Here is an 18,760-nt window from a genome sequence, read left to right as displayed (position 1 = left end):
CAGCGGGGGTGTCATGCCGGCCCCCGGCGGCGGCCTGCGAGGGCCGAGCCCCCCCGCTCCCACCGAGCCGCTCCCACCGAGCCGCTCCCACCGAGCCGCTCCCGCCCCCCTCCCGCGGCCCAGCCGCCCCCCGCCCGCCCCGGAGGAGGCAAGGACTGCAGGAGGCCGAGGGTGGTGGGAAGGGTTTAAGGAGCGCAGCTACAGCCGGGGCCCGCGGCCCCTCACGCCAACCGGCACCGAACCGCGCGGGGCTGCCGCCCCCGAGCCTCGCTGGCAAACATCGGCCCTGGCCCGCTGTGGGTTTCAGACCAGAGCGTCACAAAGCACAGGAGGCGGGGAGAAGCGGCACCTCCTCCCCCCGAGCACCACAAACCCATCGGGGAAACCCTCAGGAAGTTTACAAACAGGACGAAAAGCTCGGCACCGGTTAATAAAACCTCAGGCAACAGCTTCTGGCGGCAGCCCGGCAACGGGCGCCACGGGTCGGGCAGGCGGGTTTGCAGGTAACGGGGACGCAGATGGGTCCCCCCTGCTCGGCTGCTGCCGCCCTCCAGACCGACCCAGAGCGCGCTCCTTCGCCAGAGAAAAACCAAGGTGCTGCCAGGGATGGCGAAGGCTTCGCGTGAGGCCGGGCTCGCCGCAGGCTCGGGCACGGGCCCCGGCACCGTCTCTGCCTGGCAGCTCCGCATCTGCAGCGTCAGCCGAGCGACGCTGCCCCGTGCAGCTCCCGCCCTCAGCGCGGCACGGGCGAGGGGCTCTCCCGGCCCCGCACGACCGCTGCCTGTTCTTCCAAGCCTGGAAAGACAAACGCAACCCCTGCCTGCGCAGCCGCTGCCCTCGCCGGCCCCTTCTGCCGCAAAACCGGCGGGAAGGAGAACAAGTGGAATGAACTCTGCGCCCGGGCACAACTGCCAGGCACCGCTGTGAAGTCCGAAGGCCCCGACCGAGGGGCTCGGGAAAGGTGCAACAAAAAAAACCTCACGCGAAGCTTTGTAAAAGCCAGAAGGGCAGACGCACAGGACAGCTCTGCCTCCCGAGGAGCCGGGCAGGCACCCCACCCCCTCTGCCGCTCTCCACGGGGACCAAAGTCCCCCGAAGGGACGAGACCGCTGCTGTGACAGGAGCTCAGTCTCAAAAGCTGCCTGGAGGCTTTGGCACTTTCCGCAGCTGGAAGCGCTGCCAGATCCAAGCCTGTCATTACTGCAGGAGTGCGAGAAAAGTGCAGAGCTAATGCATAGTTATAAAGCCGATACTGAGAAACATCCCAGGGGTAATTAATCTCACTAGAGCAATTAGTGAAGCTAGACTGGTTCAGCCCAGAGGTCCATCCACACTCCGTCTCCAGCCACAGATGCAGACAGGAGGGCTGGGGCAGGGTGGGGACAGGGTAATCGCGACCCCCGGGCTCCTCCCAGGTCCTGGAGCTCAGGAATGCAAATATCCCTTCCAAAAAAATGGCTTTTCCCCGTTTGATTTGGTCCGACAACATTGTGCTTCAGAGAGCAGAAAAAGCATCGACAGCCATGGCTGTCTGCAGCCATCTACTGCAGGTGCTTCGTCTCCTCACCTGTCTACAGGAATATCCTTTAAAACCTGTTTCATTTAACCTTTCCTTCTCCAAATTACACTCCCTCTGTAGCCAGGCATTGGTACAGAGCAGGGGCAACTGCTCAGGGTGGTTACAGGTAAGGGCCAATGGCGTTCTGTCCTAACAATTTCTTTGGAAAAATCTCCTGAAAATTTCTTTAGTACTGCTGGCTTTGAGAACTGCCCCGTTCTCCACCAGTTAACGCGCTCAGGGCAACGCTGAACCTCCCGTTCCCAAAGGGAGCTTCATCCCGGTTCATCGCTCGGTGTGACTTGGAAGCTCAGAGCAAACGCGGATGGGGCGTCTCACCGGCTGCGCGGAGACACTGGGAGAACGAAGCTCTCGGTGCCGGTGGGGTGGGAGCGGCCCTGGGCTGAACGGGGTGGGGGCACTGCGCAGTACCGTGTCCCGTGGCCTGGGGTGCACGTGCTGCACGGGGGGAGCTCAGAGGGGCTCTGGCCCCCAATCCCCCCCCGAGTTAATCCACGCCTGAGGTCTCTGAGCTGCACCGTACCTCTAATGCCCTCGTCTCCGTTCCTAATTTCACTGTGTCAACCTCAGCACCTCCCTCAGATGCAAAGAACCTGAACAAGGGAGACCGCTCTCCCGCCGCGTCGCACAGGCTGCTGGGAGGAGGCTGCTCTAGAGCTGAAGGCTCCAGCTCGCACCTCCTACTTTCATGTCTACGCATTCCCAGCCACCGTCCCATTATGCCACTGCTGTCAATAAACGCCATCGTGAAGAGCTGGTGTCCAAGCCACAGGGCAGCTTACAGCTCAGAGCTGCCGCTGGCAAGGAGGCCTGGAGGACACCGGCTACCGGGAAGGAGCTTCCCACCCGCGCTGGATTCTGCGCCTTCGCCCAGAGGGCACGGGCGCTCGCCGCGAGTGTCCGGTCATAACGGCAACGCTGCTCTCCGTGACTCGGCACAGTCCAGTCCTTGAGATCAGGGGGTTCCGGGTGACGCTTGCTATCCTCTTACGTGAGTTTCACCACAGAGTCTGAACAGGAGCTGGAGAAACACGAGGGCGAGTGGCAAACCGAGGGGTATGCACCGAGAATGTTTATGGATTCAAGTATTTTCACTCCTGTAAAAATGTGCCTGAACGCAAAAGGGCAGGTTGTGTAAACTGGTACCACTTGGAACTTAGCCTCAAACCAACACCCAGAGCAAAGCCCCGCTCCTGGGACTGTCTGCGTCTCAACATCAACATCTGCCATGAAGATGAGGAAGAATTGCTGTAATCAAAATAGATCTCTGAAGTCTTTGGCCGTCTCTGTGGGCACTCGGGTGCCTTGGTTTTTAGGTCTGCATGTATGGTTTTGCTCTTTGCAGTCCTTCCTTCAAGAACTGGAGGTAAGTTGCAGTAGAAGGGTCTTCAAAATTGGTTGAGAAACTAAAGATGCTACTTTCAACATCTTCAGGCTTCATAGAAGTAATGTCCAGGAAGTAGTTGGCATTGATATGGTGAACCTGGGAAAGAAAACAGATGAGGAGAGGAGACTTTAAGAGCCAGAACAATTCCCCAGCCACTGCCTTGGCCTCTAGCCAGGACATAGGTGACTGCAACAACTCTTAAAGAATCTCTAATAGTTTGCAAATGCTAATTCAGCATCTGAGAGTCAGGTTTGCATTTTACAGTCAGAGAAAGATGAATCCAAGGCGGGGGGGGGGCTCCTGGGGAGCGCAGCAGAGCCGAAGTGTGTGGACTTGCTAATGGCTGATCTGCTGTGACAAACGTGGGGAATCAGGAGAAAGGTAAGTGTGCTAGGAGGTGCTGATGAGGAGAGGTTTTCTCCAAAGCATGAGCACAAGGGAGAACGGGTGCAGGAAACAAGCTACGGTGGCTTCCCAAAGGTCACTGACTCCAACCAGGGACAACGAGGAATCGCAGGCAGACATTTGGTTCAGGCCTGATTGTTTACCCCCCACCCCAAGCTGCTGTTGTTCCGTCTCGGAATAAAAAGACCTTTGTTTCAGATTTCTTGGTAGAGCTGCTGTCTGTCTGCCACAGCATCCCTGAGAGCACAGCACCGTAAGGGACTACGGCCCCACAAAGGCTCGAGGAGCCAGGGAGCGGCGGGGGGAGCGCACACTGGGTTCAGGGTCTGCAGATGACCCTGAAGAGAACGCGTTCCAATGGGAAGAGCCAAGCCCAGCTGAAGGGGTAGCGCCATACCACCGTGCCGTTGGGGAGGCAGATGATCATCTCCACGGGGAAGTTGTATTTCTCCAGGTGCAGGTCAGCCAGCTTGCTGTAGAACTCATTCTCTCTGTTGGTCTGTAAGGAGACCCCAAAGAAACACGTTTGCACACACCCAAACTAGCAGAACAGAAACGCCCCACTGGCACGGGCGTGAGCTCCCCGCTCCTGCTGCCACCCCCAAGCGCCGTCCGCGTTCACCAGCACCGAAAGCGAAGGCGGCAGATGCGGCTGCAGCGCTCACCTGCAGCTCCTCCAGCTCCTTCACCAGCGACCAGCTGCTAATGAAGCTCTCGTTCAGCAGGGCGAGGATGGGCGAACTTTCCAGGACGGTTTCCCGGAGAGTTCGCCCCGAACCTGGCGTAGGGAGAGAGGCAGACAGCGGTTTGCTGAGCTCCTGAGTTGTTGCCATGTTTGGTGCCACCACGATGCCACCACTCTGGTTGCTGGGGTAGCTGGCTCAGGCTCCCCCCGGCCCAGCCCATTGTCTTTTTTCTCCTTTGTTGCCAGTTTTCCACAGCTTATTGTTTCCCGTCTGTGCTGCTGGCAGAGAAGACTCAGCAGAGCAGACCCCAGCCACCTGCAAGGCCACAGAAGGACCAGGACAAGCTTGCCACGGAGGCTGACTGGTGTGGTGCATTTAGGAAAGGATCAGGCCCTGCGGATCCACCCCGAGTGCCTCCTGCTGTTCGTGCCGAGCAGAGCCCGTGCATGCTGGAGAGTTTTTAAGGGCGGAGAGGACTGAAGATACCTGCCCCTCTCCCCCCCATCACTCCTGCTCAATGTGGCATGCAAGTTCTCAGGCGTGTGGGGGGAAAGAGCTGCACATCAGGACAAGCCCAAGCCCACACCTGGCTCTGGCTCCTCCTGTGCAGGAGAGCAGCGTCCCTTTCACCCTGCAGACGCTGCCTCCACCCAAGCAGACGGAGAGGGGGAAAGAAAAGAGAAAGACCAGACCCATGCCTCCACCTCGACAAAGGCACCTGAATTAGCGAGTTAGTCTAGGGCTTGTCTCAAATAGATCTGACCCTGCCACGGGGGGCCTAAGCTCTGATCAGTAATTCCCCACTTCCAGCCCTTTTCTATTCCGCATCGTCAGTGCCAAAACAAGTAACACAACATTTACCGCTGGCCCGTGACCAGCTCCCTGACCCCCAGCTCTTCTCAGAGCCTGCACGAGGCGCACCATTCCTCCAGCCACGCCGGGAGCGTCCTCACCTCAGCAGGACTGGTCGTCCAGGGCACCCCACAGCAGGATCGAGTGCACCAGCTTCTTTTCTGCTTTTGCTCTCTCGAAAGCTTGCGTGAAGGGAAGATAGGAGACCTGGAGGCAGAGAGGCGGCTTGAGAAACAGACACAGAACAGCCCGTCTCAAATACGAGCAGGGTCTGAAGGAACCAGACCTGCACATGCCCCAGGTGACACACACAGAGTTTAGTCTGCAGTAGATCCTGCAGATTAAAGCAAATGACAACTGTGGTGCTCTCCCCAGGGCCAACTTCATCTCCCAGCGAGATCGTAGCGAGCCCCTCGCAGCACGTGGGCCGGCAGCGGCACCAGCGGAGCCCCATCTTTACACGCTGCAGAGAGCATCTGCACCACGGCGGGCAGGCTGTCTGCAGCGCACCTCAGCAGCCTGGGAAATCTGGCCTGGAGGTATTTATTACAAAACCTCACCGAAACGGCCTAAAAACTGGCTGTGAGGGACCCGGCACAGAGATTGTTCCAATCGCTCTAATGAAGGGGACTTTATTAACATCTTGGCAGCTCAAAGGGACATTTGTAAGCTCAGGCACAAGGAGGCGGCCATTGAAACGTGTCCCTTCAGCCAAGTGACAGGCAGTAGCCATCTGCTCCACAGGCTACTGGCGTGTTATATAGTTTGGGTCACCCAATGCTATAAATTTGTGTCTCACTGCGGGATGCAGAGGCACAGGCGGATTGTGTGTTTTCTGCTGATAAGGAAAGCTGGTCCAAAGGTAGCTGAACGCTGCAAAAGTAACGCCAGAGGAAAACCATTTGTCAGCGGCGCGATTACCTGCTTCACTCAGAAATCGCGTCAGCAGCTACTGATAAGAGGAAGGAAGGATGAGCCTACATTTACAATGCAAGCCTGGGACACATGACATCTAGGCTTTGCTCCTGCCTGTGCTGCGGCGCGACCCCGAACGGCCTTTCAGAGATGCTGTACTCCCTCATCTGGAAACTGGAAGTCCACCAAGCCACACACCCAGAGCCTGGGAGGCAGGCGCTGAGCTGGGAGACCCTCACACGCCTCTGAATGCTGATCAGGTCGTGGCCTCTGGTTTCTGCCGGTCCTCGAGGTGACTGGACATCTCGGTGAAGATGACCTGCCCCAAATAAACGTGCCAAGGAAGAGCCCGGCCCCTTCCTCACCTTCTTAAATGGATACATGGCCACTTCCAGCTTCTGGGCTGCCTCTTCCCAGGGGATTTCCTGCTGCCAGGTTATCTCTTCGAACACAAACTGAATGGGCTCCCCTGAGGGATCCCTGCTGTCAATCACATTTCCGTTCTCGTCGTGGATCACAGAGGGGATTGAAGGCCCTGTCGATTCCAGCTCCATCTGCAGGAGAACAGGCTGAGTGGGACACTGCACACATCCACTCCTGGCTTTTCTGTACTCCAGGACAGGATAAAGATGCAAAATAAGACTGTGCAGCTTCTAATGAAGATACAGCTTGATCTATTGTCTCCTGGAGCTGCGCTTTACCAGTTGCAAATGTCTTTTATTGGGGAATAGCAGGAAAGCAACTTCATTTCCTTCAGTTATTGTCTGACTGTGCTCGCTAGATTGGAAATGCACGAGACCTGTTCACTCCATGCTCCCACCTTCCCAGTGGAGATTTTTGACTGTGGGACACCAGATCCGTAAAATCGCTGGGACCTGCAGGGCTGGTTTGAAGCTCCTGCTCCTGTCGCCAGCACAGCCCTTCCGCAGCCTGTGGCTAGCCACAAGAGGGTGCCACAGGGAAAGCTGTTCAGGAGCTTCCCTGTAGTTCAGTGTTCTGGTACCTCTGAAATTATTTCCTAAGTCTCTTTTCCTGACTTTTGGCAATTAAAAAGAAACGTAGATCTAGTTTAGGAGAAAATGGGACTGTTACATTCAGGCATTCAAAATCCTGACTTATGTTTCCTGTCCCAAGAGCTGGGATTACCACAAAACAGAGGAATAACCTCATGCGGCTTCTAAATGCAGACACACCCTCGTTCCTGCACCCCTCTGGGCTCAGGGCCTGCGTTCAGCTCTTAATCACCCCCCCGCGCCTGTCAGATAACTTTTTAAAAATGGAAGAAGTCACATGACTCCAGGAGCTTAAGATTCAACCCACACAGAGGGAAAAAATAAAACATCACAAGAACTGGCAATAGGGAGCCACACAGCTGCAGAGGACATGCACAGATCAAGAGAGATTATATTGTTATATGGAAATGTTCAAGAGAAAGCTCTAAAGAAGAGGGATAACTGAGGTTATACCGCTTAGGGGCACGGCGGCATAAATCCCTGCCGAGATGCTGCAAGCGCACGGAGGACTGAGAGCGACTACAGACCTGAGGCAGGTAACCGATATCCACTTCCATGTTGCTGCTTTCACTCGCCCCATACAGCCACTCCATATCAACGTTCAGAGACCTGCGGGGTGAACCCGATACGTTCAGAGTCATCCAAGGCGAAAGCTGTGTATGGGAAACCCCGCGCAAATGAGAACACCCAGCGCTCCTCTCGCAGGGTCAGCACCGAAGCCCAGAGCCTCTGGCTCCTTGGAGATCACCGTGTTCCCTGCACAAGACCAGCAACGCTAGATCCCTGCTGGATCAGCGCCCAGCACCCACCCAGCACCCTGGCAAATGCGCTCGCACCTTTGAATACTGTCAAAGTAAGGAAGAGAGAGGTGTCTCTGCTCCCCCTTCCTTCCCAGGACTTAACTTGCACGTTCTGATCCTGCTGAACTTTTAAAAGTGTTTTTTGGAAGCAAAAGGCTTTTGTGAGGAGTTGCTGGCAGAGCCCTAAGTGTCTGCTTGCTGTAACAAATGTGCTGACAGAGCCATAGGGATTGAGTCACCAGGGTAATGTTATAATAGAATTTTCACTCCAGCCGTCATGGGCAAAGAGATTTGAAGCTTCTTTCCCCTGAAACGCTTCCAGCTGCTTGCCAGAGAACAGGAATGAGCTAGTGTGAAGCTATGCACACAAAACCTTAACCTGTGAAACACCAAGCAAAAAACATCTTGAAGCAAGAGCATCAGGCTTTGCTGAGCTTCAGTGCTTCGAGCCTGGCACTGGGATTGCCAGGGGCTGCCTCTCCCCACCCTGCCCAGCTCTCCCCATCCTCCAAGTACCAGGGGACAGTTACTGGTGAGTGAATCAGACCCTGAAATGGGTCAGGAATCCTCAGCGACCGGTAGAGATGCATTTGCCAGTTTTGCACGCAACCGCAGAGCTCCATTCACTCAGATTTTCCAGGGACTTGGCTGAAAAGCATGAGCTCATCCATCACAGACACCTGAGCAGCCTTCTGCAGCTTGCAACAGGTATCTGACACCAGCAAGAGTCCCTGCCACAGCCAGGGACTGCTGGGACGGGTCAGGGGAGCAGTGCTTGCAGCAGTGCTGCTAACGAAGAAGCCGATCCCTGTCTCTAGGGCAATATCAGGACAACTGAAATTCCCCATCTTCCCACGTGCCTGCAGGTACCTCCCTCTGTCCCTGGTTTGGCACAGGACAGCTCGGGCTCGGACGCTCAGCTGACGCACGTGCCAGCTGCAGCCAGGCTGTGCAGGGACATCCAGCCCCAGCCCCGTGCTCCACGTCCCCAGCAACCTCCGCCCTGCTTCTCCCCTGTCCCTCCTCTGCCCTTGTCCTTCCCTACCTCTTCCAAGCCTGATGCCCCCCACGCCTGTTGATAAACAGATCTATTCCTGAAAAATTGCGTCAGAACCAGTTTAGGGAGCAACTGAGAGAACTGAGGACATGACGACCGTGATGGCCACTGGCAGGGAAGGATGCGTGCGGAAAACAGATAAGCAAACAGCAGAACTGGCCTGCCCAAAGCTCCGACTGCAGATCTGCCGTCCCTGCATGGGCCTGGATGCCCACAAACCGCAAGGGACAGAGCTGTCACCACACTCATGTCTTCATAAAAAAAGAGCCCCCGGCCTCCCCCCATGCACGGCCCCCACTCCTGCACAGGACAGGATCCCAGAGCCCCTGGGTTCCCCTGGCCTCATTTGTAACAGTCCTCCAGTCGGTTCAGCACCCGGGGAGAGAGGGAAACGGCTGTACCTGTTGTTAGGGACAAAGAGCTTAAACTCTCGGACATGGGAAGAATCCTTGGAGAGGATGATGTGACCTGTGAACTGGCCTGGGGAAAACCAGAAGGGGAAGTCTGGTGGCTCATTCAGCTGGAACTCAGCGTGGATCCTGAAACGAGAAAGGAGCCATCAGCTGCAGTGCCGGGAGGAGAGAATGGATCAAGCACTGCAGATGACAGCAGGGAGAAGCAATCTCCAGGCACCAGAAATTATGAAGCTAAATTGGGGCAGAGGTTCAGTTCAAAAAGCTTTTCATGTCACACAGTGAAGAGGGTAAAAGACTGGAGCAGATCCCCTGGGTCAGGATCATCTCCAGTATCGATGCCTTTTGGAACTGGGCAGTAAGTGTCCATCCAGGAAGGATGAATTACGTTATCATTCCTTGAAACACAGGAACAGACTAAGACCCCTTCAGCCTCCCCTCTAGCTCGATCAGGCAAATAAAAGCTGTGTAACACTCCCAGTAAAACAAGACAATTCCCCAGACTCTCCCCCTTGGAAAGGCACCCCGCTCCCTGATTAAACAAAATCTAACAAATCCCTTGCTAATCCGACTCTCCCCTTTCAGCCAGGGATAGTTCTAAACGAAGGGTGATGGAGGAGGGCTGCTGTCCTGGACCTGGGCAACAGTCCCTGCCTCACCAGGGCCTCAGCAACACCGGGAGCACGGGTGCCGTCCTCGGGCACCCGCAAAGCATCGCATCGGGGCAGGAGCTGGCTGGGAACCCCCCTCTTCCTCCCACTGCTTCGCCTCCCTCCCACACCCAGGAGACATCTGGTCTTGTTTGGGAACACGACTGCACCCGCTGCCACGGGCTCACGGCAGCCTGCTCCCCTCCTCCAAACAAACGGAACACATTCAGAAGTGCCCCAGGCCCTCCTCTAACGCCCCGGACCCAGGGCCTCACCTGAACGCTATGGTGTAGTAGAAGGCGCTGATGGCTTGGATGCAGGCCACAGCTCCTTGGGGAGCAAAGCGGGTTTTTACGAAGGGGCGTGGGTGGAACATGCTCAAAAGCCTGTGGATTACGATCTAGAGAAAGAATTGTAAGAGAGCAAAAATGAGAACAGTTCCTCCGCTGCAGGTCAGCTGCAGCTCCAAAGTAACTCTCCACCAGATCAGGAAGACAAGAGAACTGCTATGACTTAAAAATTAGCTCAGAGACCTACCTAATCACAAAACAAGGAGATAAAGCAAGAGACTGCTTTTAAAAATAAATCCATCTTCTGCCCTTTTTAGGCTATTCCCATTGTTTGCAGGTTTCCATCATCCCAGTCGGTTGAATGTCTGAGTACGGTAAACTGATCTACGAGGCTGCCTCCATCAATACCACTTAAGACTTTGAAAGAGTGGGTATGCGATCGATAAACACGCCAGGCTGCGAAGGTGCCTCAACTGTGTGATCACCGACACCTACCCGGGCACCCCGCGGGAGAGCGATACGCACGCCTGGCTTTACAAACGATGCACAGACATCGTTTCACTTGTCAGCGAAACGCTCACCTCTGGGGCGTTCCGCAAGGCACCATCACTGCATGCACGTGCTTTCTGAAGAACCCTCTCCCCGCCCTGTCCGGGAAAGGCTAGCCTAAAAACCCACACACTTAAACGAAGCAAGATGAAGTTACTCAAGTCAGCCTCATCCGGCCATGACGGACACCCAGAGCCTTTGCCTGCTCTCGGTTTTATCTCCGATCGAGGAGACGGCGCTCCTGGCTGTAAGCTGCAGCCTTTTTGCTCCCTTAGGTAGTCCAGGGAGACATGATGCAGCAGCCTGGTCCGCCCTAGGGACTCCTGCGATTCATCTGAGCTGTAAGGCAGAACACTTACACAAACTACCTCTCAGGTATATAGAAATTGAGTTTCATATCTCACCTCTTTGCCCTTGGGAGGCGGAGGGTAAAATCTGTTGTTGGAAAGGTACCCAGTGAAGATGTTCAATTCGCTAGGAATTATCCACCACGGATCCCCGAGATCCAGTTTATTCTTTGGAGGAAGAAAGGCTTTAAACTGCCTGGCAAGCATCACGCTCAGAGGGGCTGCTGGGGCAGTCCAGTTCCTCAGCCCAGACAGAGCGACATGAGAAATCTGTGAACAAAAGACTCTGTCAGAGCCCAGGCCGGGCTCTGCAAACACGCAGCAGTGCTGATGGATAAGGAGGCTTTGAAGAAGGAGGGGGGAAAATCACGTTTTAAATTCTTCCTACCACCCCAAACACCACCGAATAGTTCCGCCAACCTTCAATTATGCGAGTAATAGGACACGGGAGAGAGGGGAACACACCACATAACGCCGCTGCTTTTGGACTTGGCTCCAGGAGAGCCATCTCCAATGTCTGCTTCCAGCCTCGCAGCAAGGGCGTATTAATTGGGGCACAGTGCTGCTGAGCGCACTGAAAACAACGAAACGCTGCAGAAAACAGCGAGCTCGCTCGTCAAAGCAAATCCCCCGGGCTTGAGCAAGACCATCTCCCCCTCCTAACGCACTAGCACTTTTTCCGGTGATGCTACCAGCCCACTGGACGTGTTTGTACCAGAATTTCTGGCCGTACACATCCTGCATGATACCTACTCCCAAGAAACCGTCTTTGCTCTTCGTCATCGTTTCCATGACCAAAGGCTGGAATTTAGCCACAACGGACAACGTCTCCCCGCTTGGATCAGGCGTCTCCTCCTCTTCAAATTCTGAGATGGGAGCAACCCCTAGACAAAGGGACAGGAATTTAAGCAGCTGTTTCCCCTCCCTCCCTTTTTAAGCAATTGTAAAGCGATTATACATTTATCCTGGCAAATCCAGGAGCGCTGGGAGCTTCCCAGCTGTTGCTAGACTGTATGCAGCGGCAGAGCTCAGAGCCACCCCGGAGACCAGCTTTGGCTGCATGAATTAAAGGGGAGCCCTCCTTTTAGGGGGCGACTCTCTAAACCCCATGGCTCAGCTAAGCCATCTCATTTCACCTAGGAGGGATCAGACCACAGGCTTTAGCCGATTCATTACAGCACAAGCAAACAACTGTCTCTGTTTCGACCGTACTGTAAGCCCTCCTGTACATTATCACCACACTTCTTCCTGCTTGGCACCACCAAGAGGCGTTTGCCACACGCTGATACGGTCTCCAAACGTGATCTCTCACAATTGCTATCCGAGAGAGACTGCGACAGCCGGAGGAGCGCGTGAATGAAACACCGCGACTCACCAACAGTTTTGGCCTAGCCTGGGCTGAGCTGTATTTGCTGCATTCACCCATCCCAAATCCCCTTTAAGCTCCAGACAAAGTAACTTCTGTACTTTGCTAGTCCAGCAATGCGATCTTCGGTCTTACAAAAACTCTACTTTCTGAAAGTGATGTCTAGTGCTTAAGCCTTTTCAAAAACATGTAAAGCTTAGCAGCCTCTCTTCATGTAAATAAGACCCAAAACAGCACCCAGACAAAAAAAAAAAGACATGAATAAAAACTGTTGAGTGCATTATCTTTGGCTTTTGCACGGTCTGTGCAGAGAGAGCTCTGCAAGGCAGACAGATACCTACCCGTCAGCTTCTCAGCTATCGGCTTGAACTCTTCCGGACTGAGGTACAGATCGTTGTTCGTGTCCAGAGAAGAAAAGAGAAACAGCCCCTCGCTTCCCAAAGACTTCAGTGCCAGCTCCTAGTTCGGGAAGAAGAGGCAAGTGAGATTTCATTCCAACCTCTTGCAGAAATTCACTCCGGCCCCTCTCAGCGTCAGAGTTAATTTGCATTCTTTCCAGCATACAAACAGCCACCAAACAGAAAGATTAACGCCCCTTGGCAGGATTTTGTGTTATTTACAATAGGGATCGGTGTCCAGGAACTGTTGGCATGAGCATATTAAAACTACATCTGGCTGAGTAATTCAAACTGAATCATTTGCTCCGAGTCGGCCTCAAAGTCTGTTGTCAGAAAAATTTCCAACTTTTTCCAGATAGTTAGCCCTAAACCTGCAGATATTCAGAGCACCTGGAGACTGTGATTTCTGTAATTAACTGATGCGCAGTGAAACAAAGGCAGTCAAATACGTGACTATCCACATTGCAAAAAGACAAAGGAAATGAACTGAGCCCTTGTAACTCTGCAGAAAGCAACTTAACTTACACCCGTGCCGAGATCCGTGCCAGCACTACTGCGCACAACTGCCCCGCTCCAGTCAGGCTCCCCTCCAGGTCTCCAGCCTCAGGCCAGGATGGAGCATTTCGGTCCCTTGCTCCGCAGGGAGCACTGCCTACCCCTTCAGCCATACACTGGGGAGCCACAAATCCCATCGTCTTCTCCAGAAATTTCTGCAAGATCCCAGCCACCCTGTGCCTCAGTTTCTCCCTCTGCAAAGTCCCCGCGGATAACATCCAGTGGAAAACACGACTGAAACGCAGTGTCTCCCTTGGAGCAGCCGCAGAGAGGCTCTAGGTGCTTCTAGTCGTTTCCACGCCGCAGCAGTCAGCACTGAAGGGAAAGGGACATCTCGCAGGCAGAACGAGGGAGCTCCACGTTGGGGTGAGAGGAGGAGAGACACAGAGCAAGTCAGACCAGCCACATCCCTGCAGCGTGTCCCCTGTGACCCGTCATTTGGGGCAGCTTCCCCTGCCACCCCCGTAAAAGCCTAAAGCTGCAAGGATAAACACTCTGCATTCTGCTGTTTAACCGTGTTTACTCTCTATTGCCTGCAGCACCATTACCATCCCCAGAGCTCCTGAACTAGTTTATTTTCCATCTGTTGCCTGCCAGCCTGAAGCAGCACTAATGCAGCCTGGAAGGCTTTGCTCCCGTCAACTGCAGCAACAAAAGCACTTAAGAGCCTTCCAGGGCAGCTTCAGGACTGAGACAGACAGAAATAAAGACCCTGGAATACAAACCAGAGATCTGGACGCAGACGTGGCTGAGGAAAGACAAGGAGGGGAGAGCGCTGGAACTACACAGCTGAAAAAAGGAATGAAGGAACAAGATGGCTATTTATCTACGCACAGGAACAATCCACTCCGGACTGTCCACGTTCCTGGGGCCAAAACCGTGCCTTTGCTCCCCACGTGAATTGGGGACGCGCACCCTTGGCCTTGTAAATTTTCCTGACGTTTTCCCGAGCAATCGCGCTGTTCCCCGACAGCCAGGCGCCAGGGTCGTGTCACGAAGCCTTGGGCCAGGCTTCAGTAGCCCTCTCGGCTCTAGATCTTGCCGGTGCACAGCACGTAATGCATTAACCTCGTAAGGGCCCGCGTGATCGCTCACTGTCTGGGAGCCGGCTCGCGGCGCAGGGAAGCGTGCAGGGAGCGCACGATGGCTTCCTCCTCTGCAGCGGAGGCTGTCCTGGGCGCGTACCGAGCTCGGAGGAGACGGTCCATTTCCTAGTCCCCTCCGCAGCGCGTCAGCGATTCCCTGCTGATGAATCTTTTAGAGTCTCTCTTCTTTTTGCACTTCGCAGACACGGACCTCAAGGGATGGGAGGCAAACGAGCGACAAAGTTTTTAGCTGGTTAGACTGCCTGCTGCAGCAGTATTAGGACAAAGTCATGATCATTTACTTAACAGGGCTGAAGGCAGGAAGAGAAGCGGGAATACTCCACACATACAGAAGAGCATCTCTGACTGCGTCTGACAGCGGAACGCGAAGGCGGGAATACGGGTGCCTGGTGTTGGACGTTAGCATCCAAAAATCAATCTAAATTGAGAGCACGCTCCCGTCCCCTCGGCCTGCACCTTCACAGAGGTTAAGCAAGGAAAACCCATCAGCTGCAGAACCATCAGATAATTATTGCTACAGCCGCAACTGGCCAGAGACACGGTAGCTCTGCGGTCAGGCGACTTACGTGCGTGCACACCTCTCACGCGAGCCAGCGGACGGCTGAATGCGGCCTGCCTGCTAATAGGATTGGTACCGGGCTCCTGCCTGCTCCAGACGCCGCTGCCCGCTCCTGCCTGCTCCAGACATCGCTGCCTGCTCCTGCCTGCTCCAGACGCCGCTGCCCTCCCCAGAGCTAGTTAAAACAGCCATTTCTCCCGCAAAGGCGCGCTCCGGGCAGCACTGGCACAGCCCATCAGTCCTGCACAACCCCGCAGGACAGATCGCTCCCTTCGGAAACATTCGTTTTACGCTCGCAAAGCACGGCAGCTCCGCGGCGGTGCGTCACCGCACCGGGGCCGCAGGGACCCCCCCGGCCAGAGACAAGACCCCGACCACAGAGGAACAAAGACTTCCGCAGAGCTCGCACCAGTCCTGCTGCACTCAGTCAAGAGGGATGCTAAAAATTACGTTTAAAAGGCGAGAGAGATGTCAGGGCTTGGCCTTTTGCTCTCTGATAACATTCACCTTAAAGAAAGCTCTCCGGAGCTTGCGTTTTTTTTCTTTTTTTCTTTCTAATCTGGGATTATACGAAATAAAAAGTTTCCCTGTTTGTGCCAGAGAAGCAAGACTGAGCTTTTTCAGTCTCTTTGTAGCAGAGGAGAGTTGTGGTTTTCACAAAGAGTTTTCTTCTCCCACCTGCTTGTGGGTTGTTTAGCTAAATAAACATTTCCATAGAAAGAGACAAGACATATGTTTTAAGCAAGATGAAGGAAAAATAAAAACCTTGGGCTGTTCGCATTTTGTTCTCGTCTCCAGCAGCGCCCAGGCGCAGCCCCCTGCCCCTCGCTGGGAAAAACAGAGCCTCCAGAAGGCCCGGCTTTGCGTCAGGCCGGGCTCAGCTCCTCTCAGCCAGCCCGGGAGGGACTGTCCTGCCCTCCTGTCCCTGTCGGGAGAATTCTTCTAATTAACTCATTTCAGCCATTTTTCCCTTTTTGCAATGCAAGAAGAGACAAAGAAAAGAGGCAGCCTTTAAAAACGCTTGTCTTTTTACTATAGAAATATCAAGAACAAGAAGTCTGCTCTTTTCCATGAACCTTTTTAGATGTTCAAGGGCGCACGCCGAAGCGAAGAGCCAGGGGAGTACGGTCCGTGACAAAGGGACGCCTTCCCCAACGCAGGCAGCAGCCATTTGAATTACACGGACTGCAACCAAACCCGATGGCCCTCAGCCTAGTTTAAAAAAAACCACACCAAAACCCCTAAAAAAAACCCCAACCCTTTGCATTTTTCAGCTCACGTCCTCCATTCTTTCGCTGCTTCTACAGAGTTGCTGAGGGCACGCGAGGCCTGCGTTTCTGGGCGGAAAAAATCCACCGACACCTGAGCGCCTGGGGCCGCTTCTCCCGGGGACGACGCGGGGACGACGCGGGGACGACGCGGGAAGGACGGACACCGTCGGGGCCACGTCGCGCGGCCTCGTGCCGAGAGCGCGGCTGGGCCTGGGCGCTCCCGCTCTCCCTCCATCCTCTGGCCTCAAAGGCACGGCCGCTGCTGCTGCCTGGTGGTCACCACGGCTCTGTGGTTGTTTCAGCCTGGTGGTGGCCACCACAATCCCCGTGGCCGCTTCAAGCCCGGTGGCCACCACAGCTCTACAAAACCTCAGCCTGGCAGTGGCTACCTCAAGCCCATAGCCACTGGCGTGTGATGAGAACCACAGCTCAATGGTCACCTCAGCCTGGTGGTGGCCACCACAGCCTGGCGGTGGCCACCTCAAGCTCCATGGCCACTGATGCCTTGGAAGTGGCTGCCACAGCGTCATGGTCCCCATAGCCTGATGGTGGCCAGCTCAAGGTCCACAGCTGCTGATACCTAGTTGTCCCCACAGCCTAGCTGGTGACTACCGTGGCTTTGTGGTCACCACAGCCTGGCGGTGGCTACCTCAACCCCAGCAGCGACCTCAAGACTGCAGTCACCAATGCCCTGTGGCCACCACAGCCCAGTGGCAGCCACCACAGCTCTGTGGTCCCCTTGGCCTGGTGACAGCCACTTCAACACCAGTGGCCACCAACGCCTAGCGGTCCCCTCAGCCTGGCCACAGACACCTCAACCCCAATGGCCACCTCTGTGTGGTGGTCCACTCAGCCCAGCAGTGGCCACCTCAAACCCTGTGGCTACCAATGTCTGGTGGTCCCCTCAAGCCTGGTGGCCACTTTAAGCCCAGCGGCCGCTGCTACCTGGTGGTCACCTCAGCCCAGCAGTGGCCACCTCAACCCCAGTGGCCACCGACGCCTGGTGGTCACTTCAACCCTGGTGGCCACCAATGTACGGTGGTCACCTCAGCCCAGCAGCAGCCACCTCACCCCCAGTGGCCACCTCAACCCCAGTGGCCACCTATGTGTGGTGCTCCCCTCAGCCCAGCAGTGGCCACCTCAACCCCTGTGACCACCGCTGCCTGGCGGTCCCCTTAGCCCGGTGGGGGCCACCTCAGCCCCGGTGGCTACCTCAACCCCAGTGACCACCAACACCTGGCGGTCCCCTTAGCCCAGTGGTGGCCACCTCAACCCCTGTGGCCATCGCTGCCTGGCGGTCCCCTTAGCCCAGTAATGGCCACCTCAACCCCAGTGGCCACCGCTGTCTGGTGGTCCTCTTAGCCCGGTGGCGGCCACCTCAACCCCAGTGGCCACCGCTGCCTGGTGGTCCCCTTAGCCCAGCAGTGGCCACCTCAACCCCAGTGGCCACCGCTGCCTGGCGGTCCCCTTAGCCCGGTGGCGGCCACCTCAGCCCCGGTGGCCACCTCAACCCCAGTGGCCACCGCTGCCTGGCGTTCCTCTTAGCCCGGTGGCGGCCACCTCAACCCCAGTGGCCACCGCTGCCTGGCGGTCCCCTTAGCCCGGTGGCGGCCACCTCAGCCCCGGTGGCCACCTCAACCCCAGTGGCCACCGCTGTCTGGCGGTCCTCTTAGCCCGGTGGCGGCCACCTCAACCCCAGTAGCCACCGCTGCCTAGTGTCCCCTTAGCCCAGCAGTGGCCACCTCAACCCCAGTGGCCACCGCTGCCTGGCGGTCCCCTTAGCCCGGTGGCGGCCACCTCAGCCCCGGTGGCCACCTCAACCCCAGTGGCCACCGCTGTCTGGTGGTCCCCTTAGCCCAGCAGTGGCCACCTCAACCCCAGTGGCCACCGCTGCCTGGCGGTCCCCTTAGCCCAGCGGTGGCCACCTCAGCCCCGGTGGCCACCGCTGCCTGGCGGCCCCCTCAGCCCGACAACAGCCCCCTCAACCCCGCCGACCCCCTCAACGCCCGCGGTCCCCTCAGCCCCGCGGCCGCCACCGCCCCGACCCCCGCCGGCGGCGCGGTCGGCTCCGCCCGCCATTTCACCTCCCCTCCCTCCGTGAGGGGCAGCGCGGCCTCGGGACCCCCCCGCCCCGGTCCCGCTCCTTCCCGTTACCTGCTGCCGGGCTGCCTCGGCGTCCCGGTAGTATTTAACGGCGACCAGCGCTGCCAAAGCGGCCAGGGCCAGAGCCAGGCGCGGAGGGGCCGCGCCGGGACCCGCCATACCAGCGTCGCTCACCGCCGCCGCCGCGCCGCCATGGCCGCGCCGGCCGGGGGAGGCGTCAGGCGGGCAGCGCCCGGCGAGGAGGGGCCGGGGCCGGGCGAGGGCCTGCGTCCTCCCCGCGGGGCCCGGAGGAGGGGAGAGGGGCCGGACGGGGGCTTCAGCCCCCGTCCGGCCCCTCTCCCCTCCTCCGGGCCCCATGGAGACCTTCCCTGCGCTCCTCCGCTTGGTTTCAGCTCACCAAAATGGACCTATATTTCTTTTAAAACAGATATTAGTAGTTCCACTTGCAGTTGCTTTCAC

The 18,760-nt window shown here is 56.5% G+C and overlaps 1 protein-coding gene across 1 annotated transcript; it reads right to left on the bottom strand.

The window, feature by feature from the left end:
- Nucleotides 1-183: 183 nt before the first annotated feature.
- SELENON (selenoprotein N) lies at nt 184-18,484 on the bottom strand. Its single transcript, XM_082329603.1, has 12 exons — nt 18,353-18,484; nt 12,651-12,768; nt 11,697-11,827; nt 11,001-11,213; nt 10,033-10,157; nt 9,096-9,233; nt 7,365-7,446; nt 6,190-6,378; nt 5,011-5,116; nt 4,037-4,149; nt 3,769-3,870; nt 184-3,062 (listed from the first exon to the last, which is right to left on the bottom strand). Exons 1-12 carry the CDS (start codon nt 18,458-18,460, stop codon nt 2,892-2,894), a joined length of 1,596 nt encoding a protein of 531 aa, XP_082185729.1. The 5' UTR covers nt 18,461-18,484; the 3' UTR covers nt 184-2,891.
- Nucleotides 18,485-18,760: the final 276 nt, after the last annotated feature.

This window comes from Platalea leucorodia (assembly GCF_965183815.1).
Source record: "Platalea leucorodia genome assembly, chromosome: 18".
In the NCBI taxonomy this organism is placed as follows: Eukaryota; Metazoa; Chordata; class Aves; order Pelecaniformes; family Threskiornithidae; genus Platalea; species Platalea leucorodia.
The sequence above is the reverse complement of the archived record's forward strand: the minus strand, read 5'-3'. Positions and strand labels throughout refer to the sequence as shown.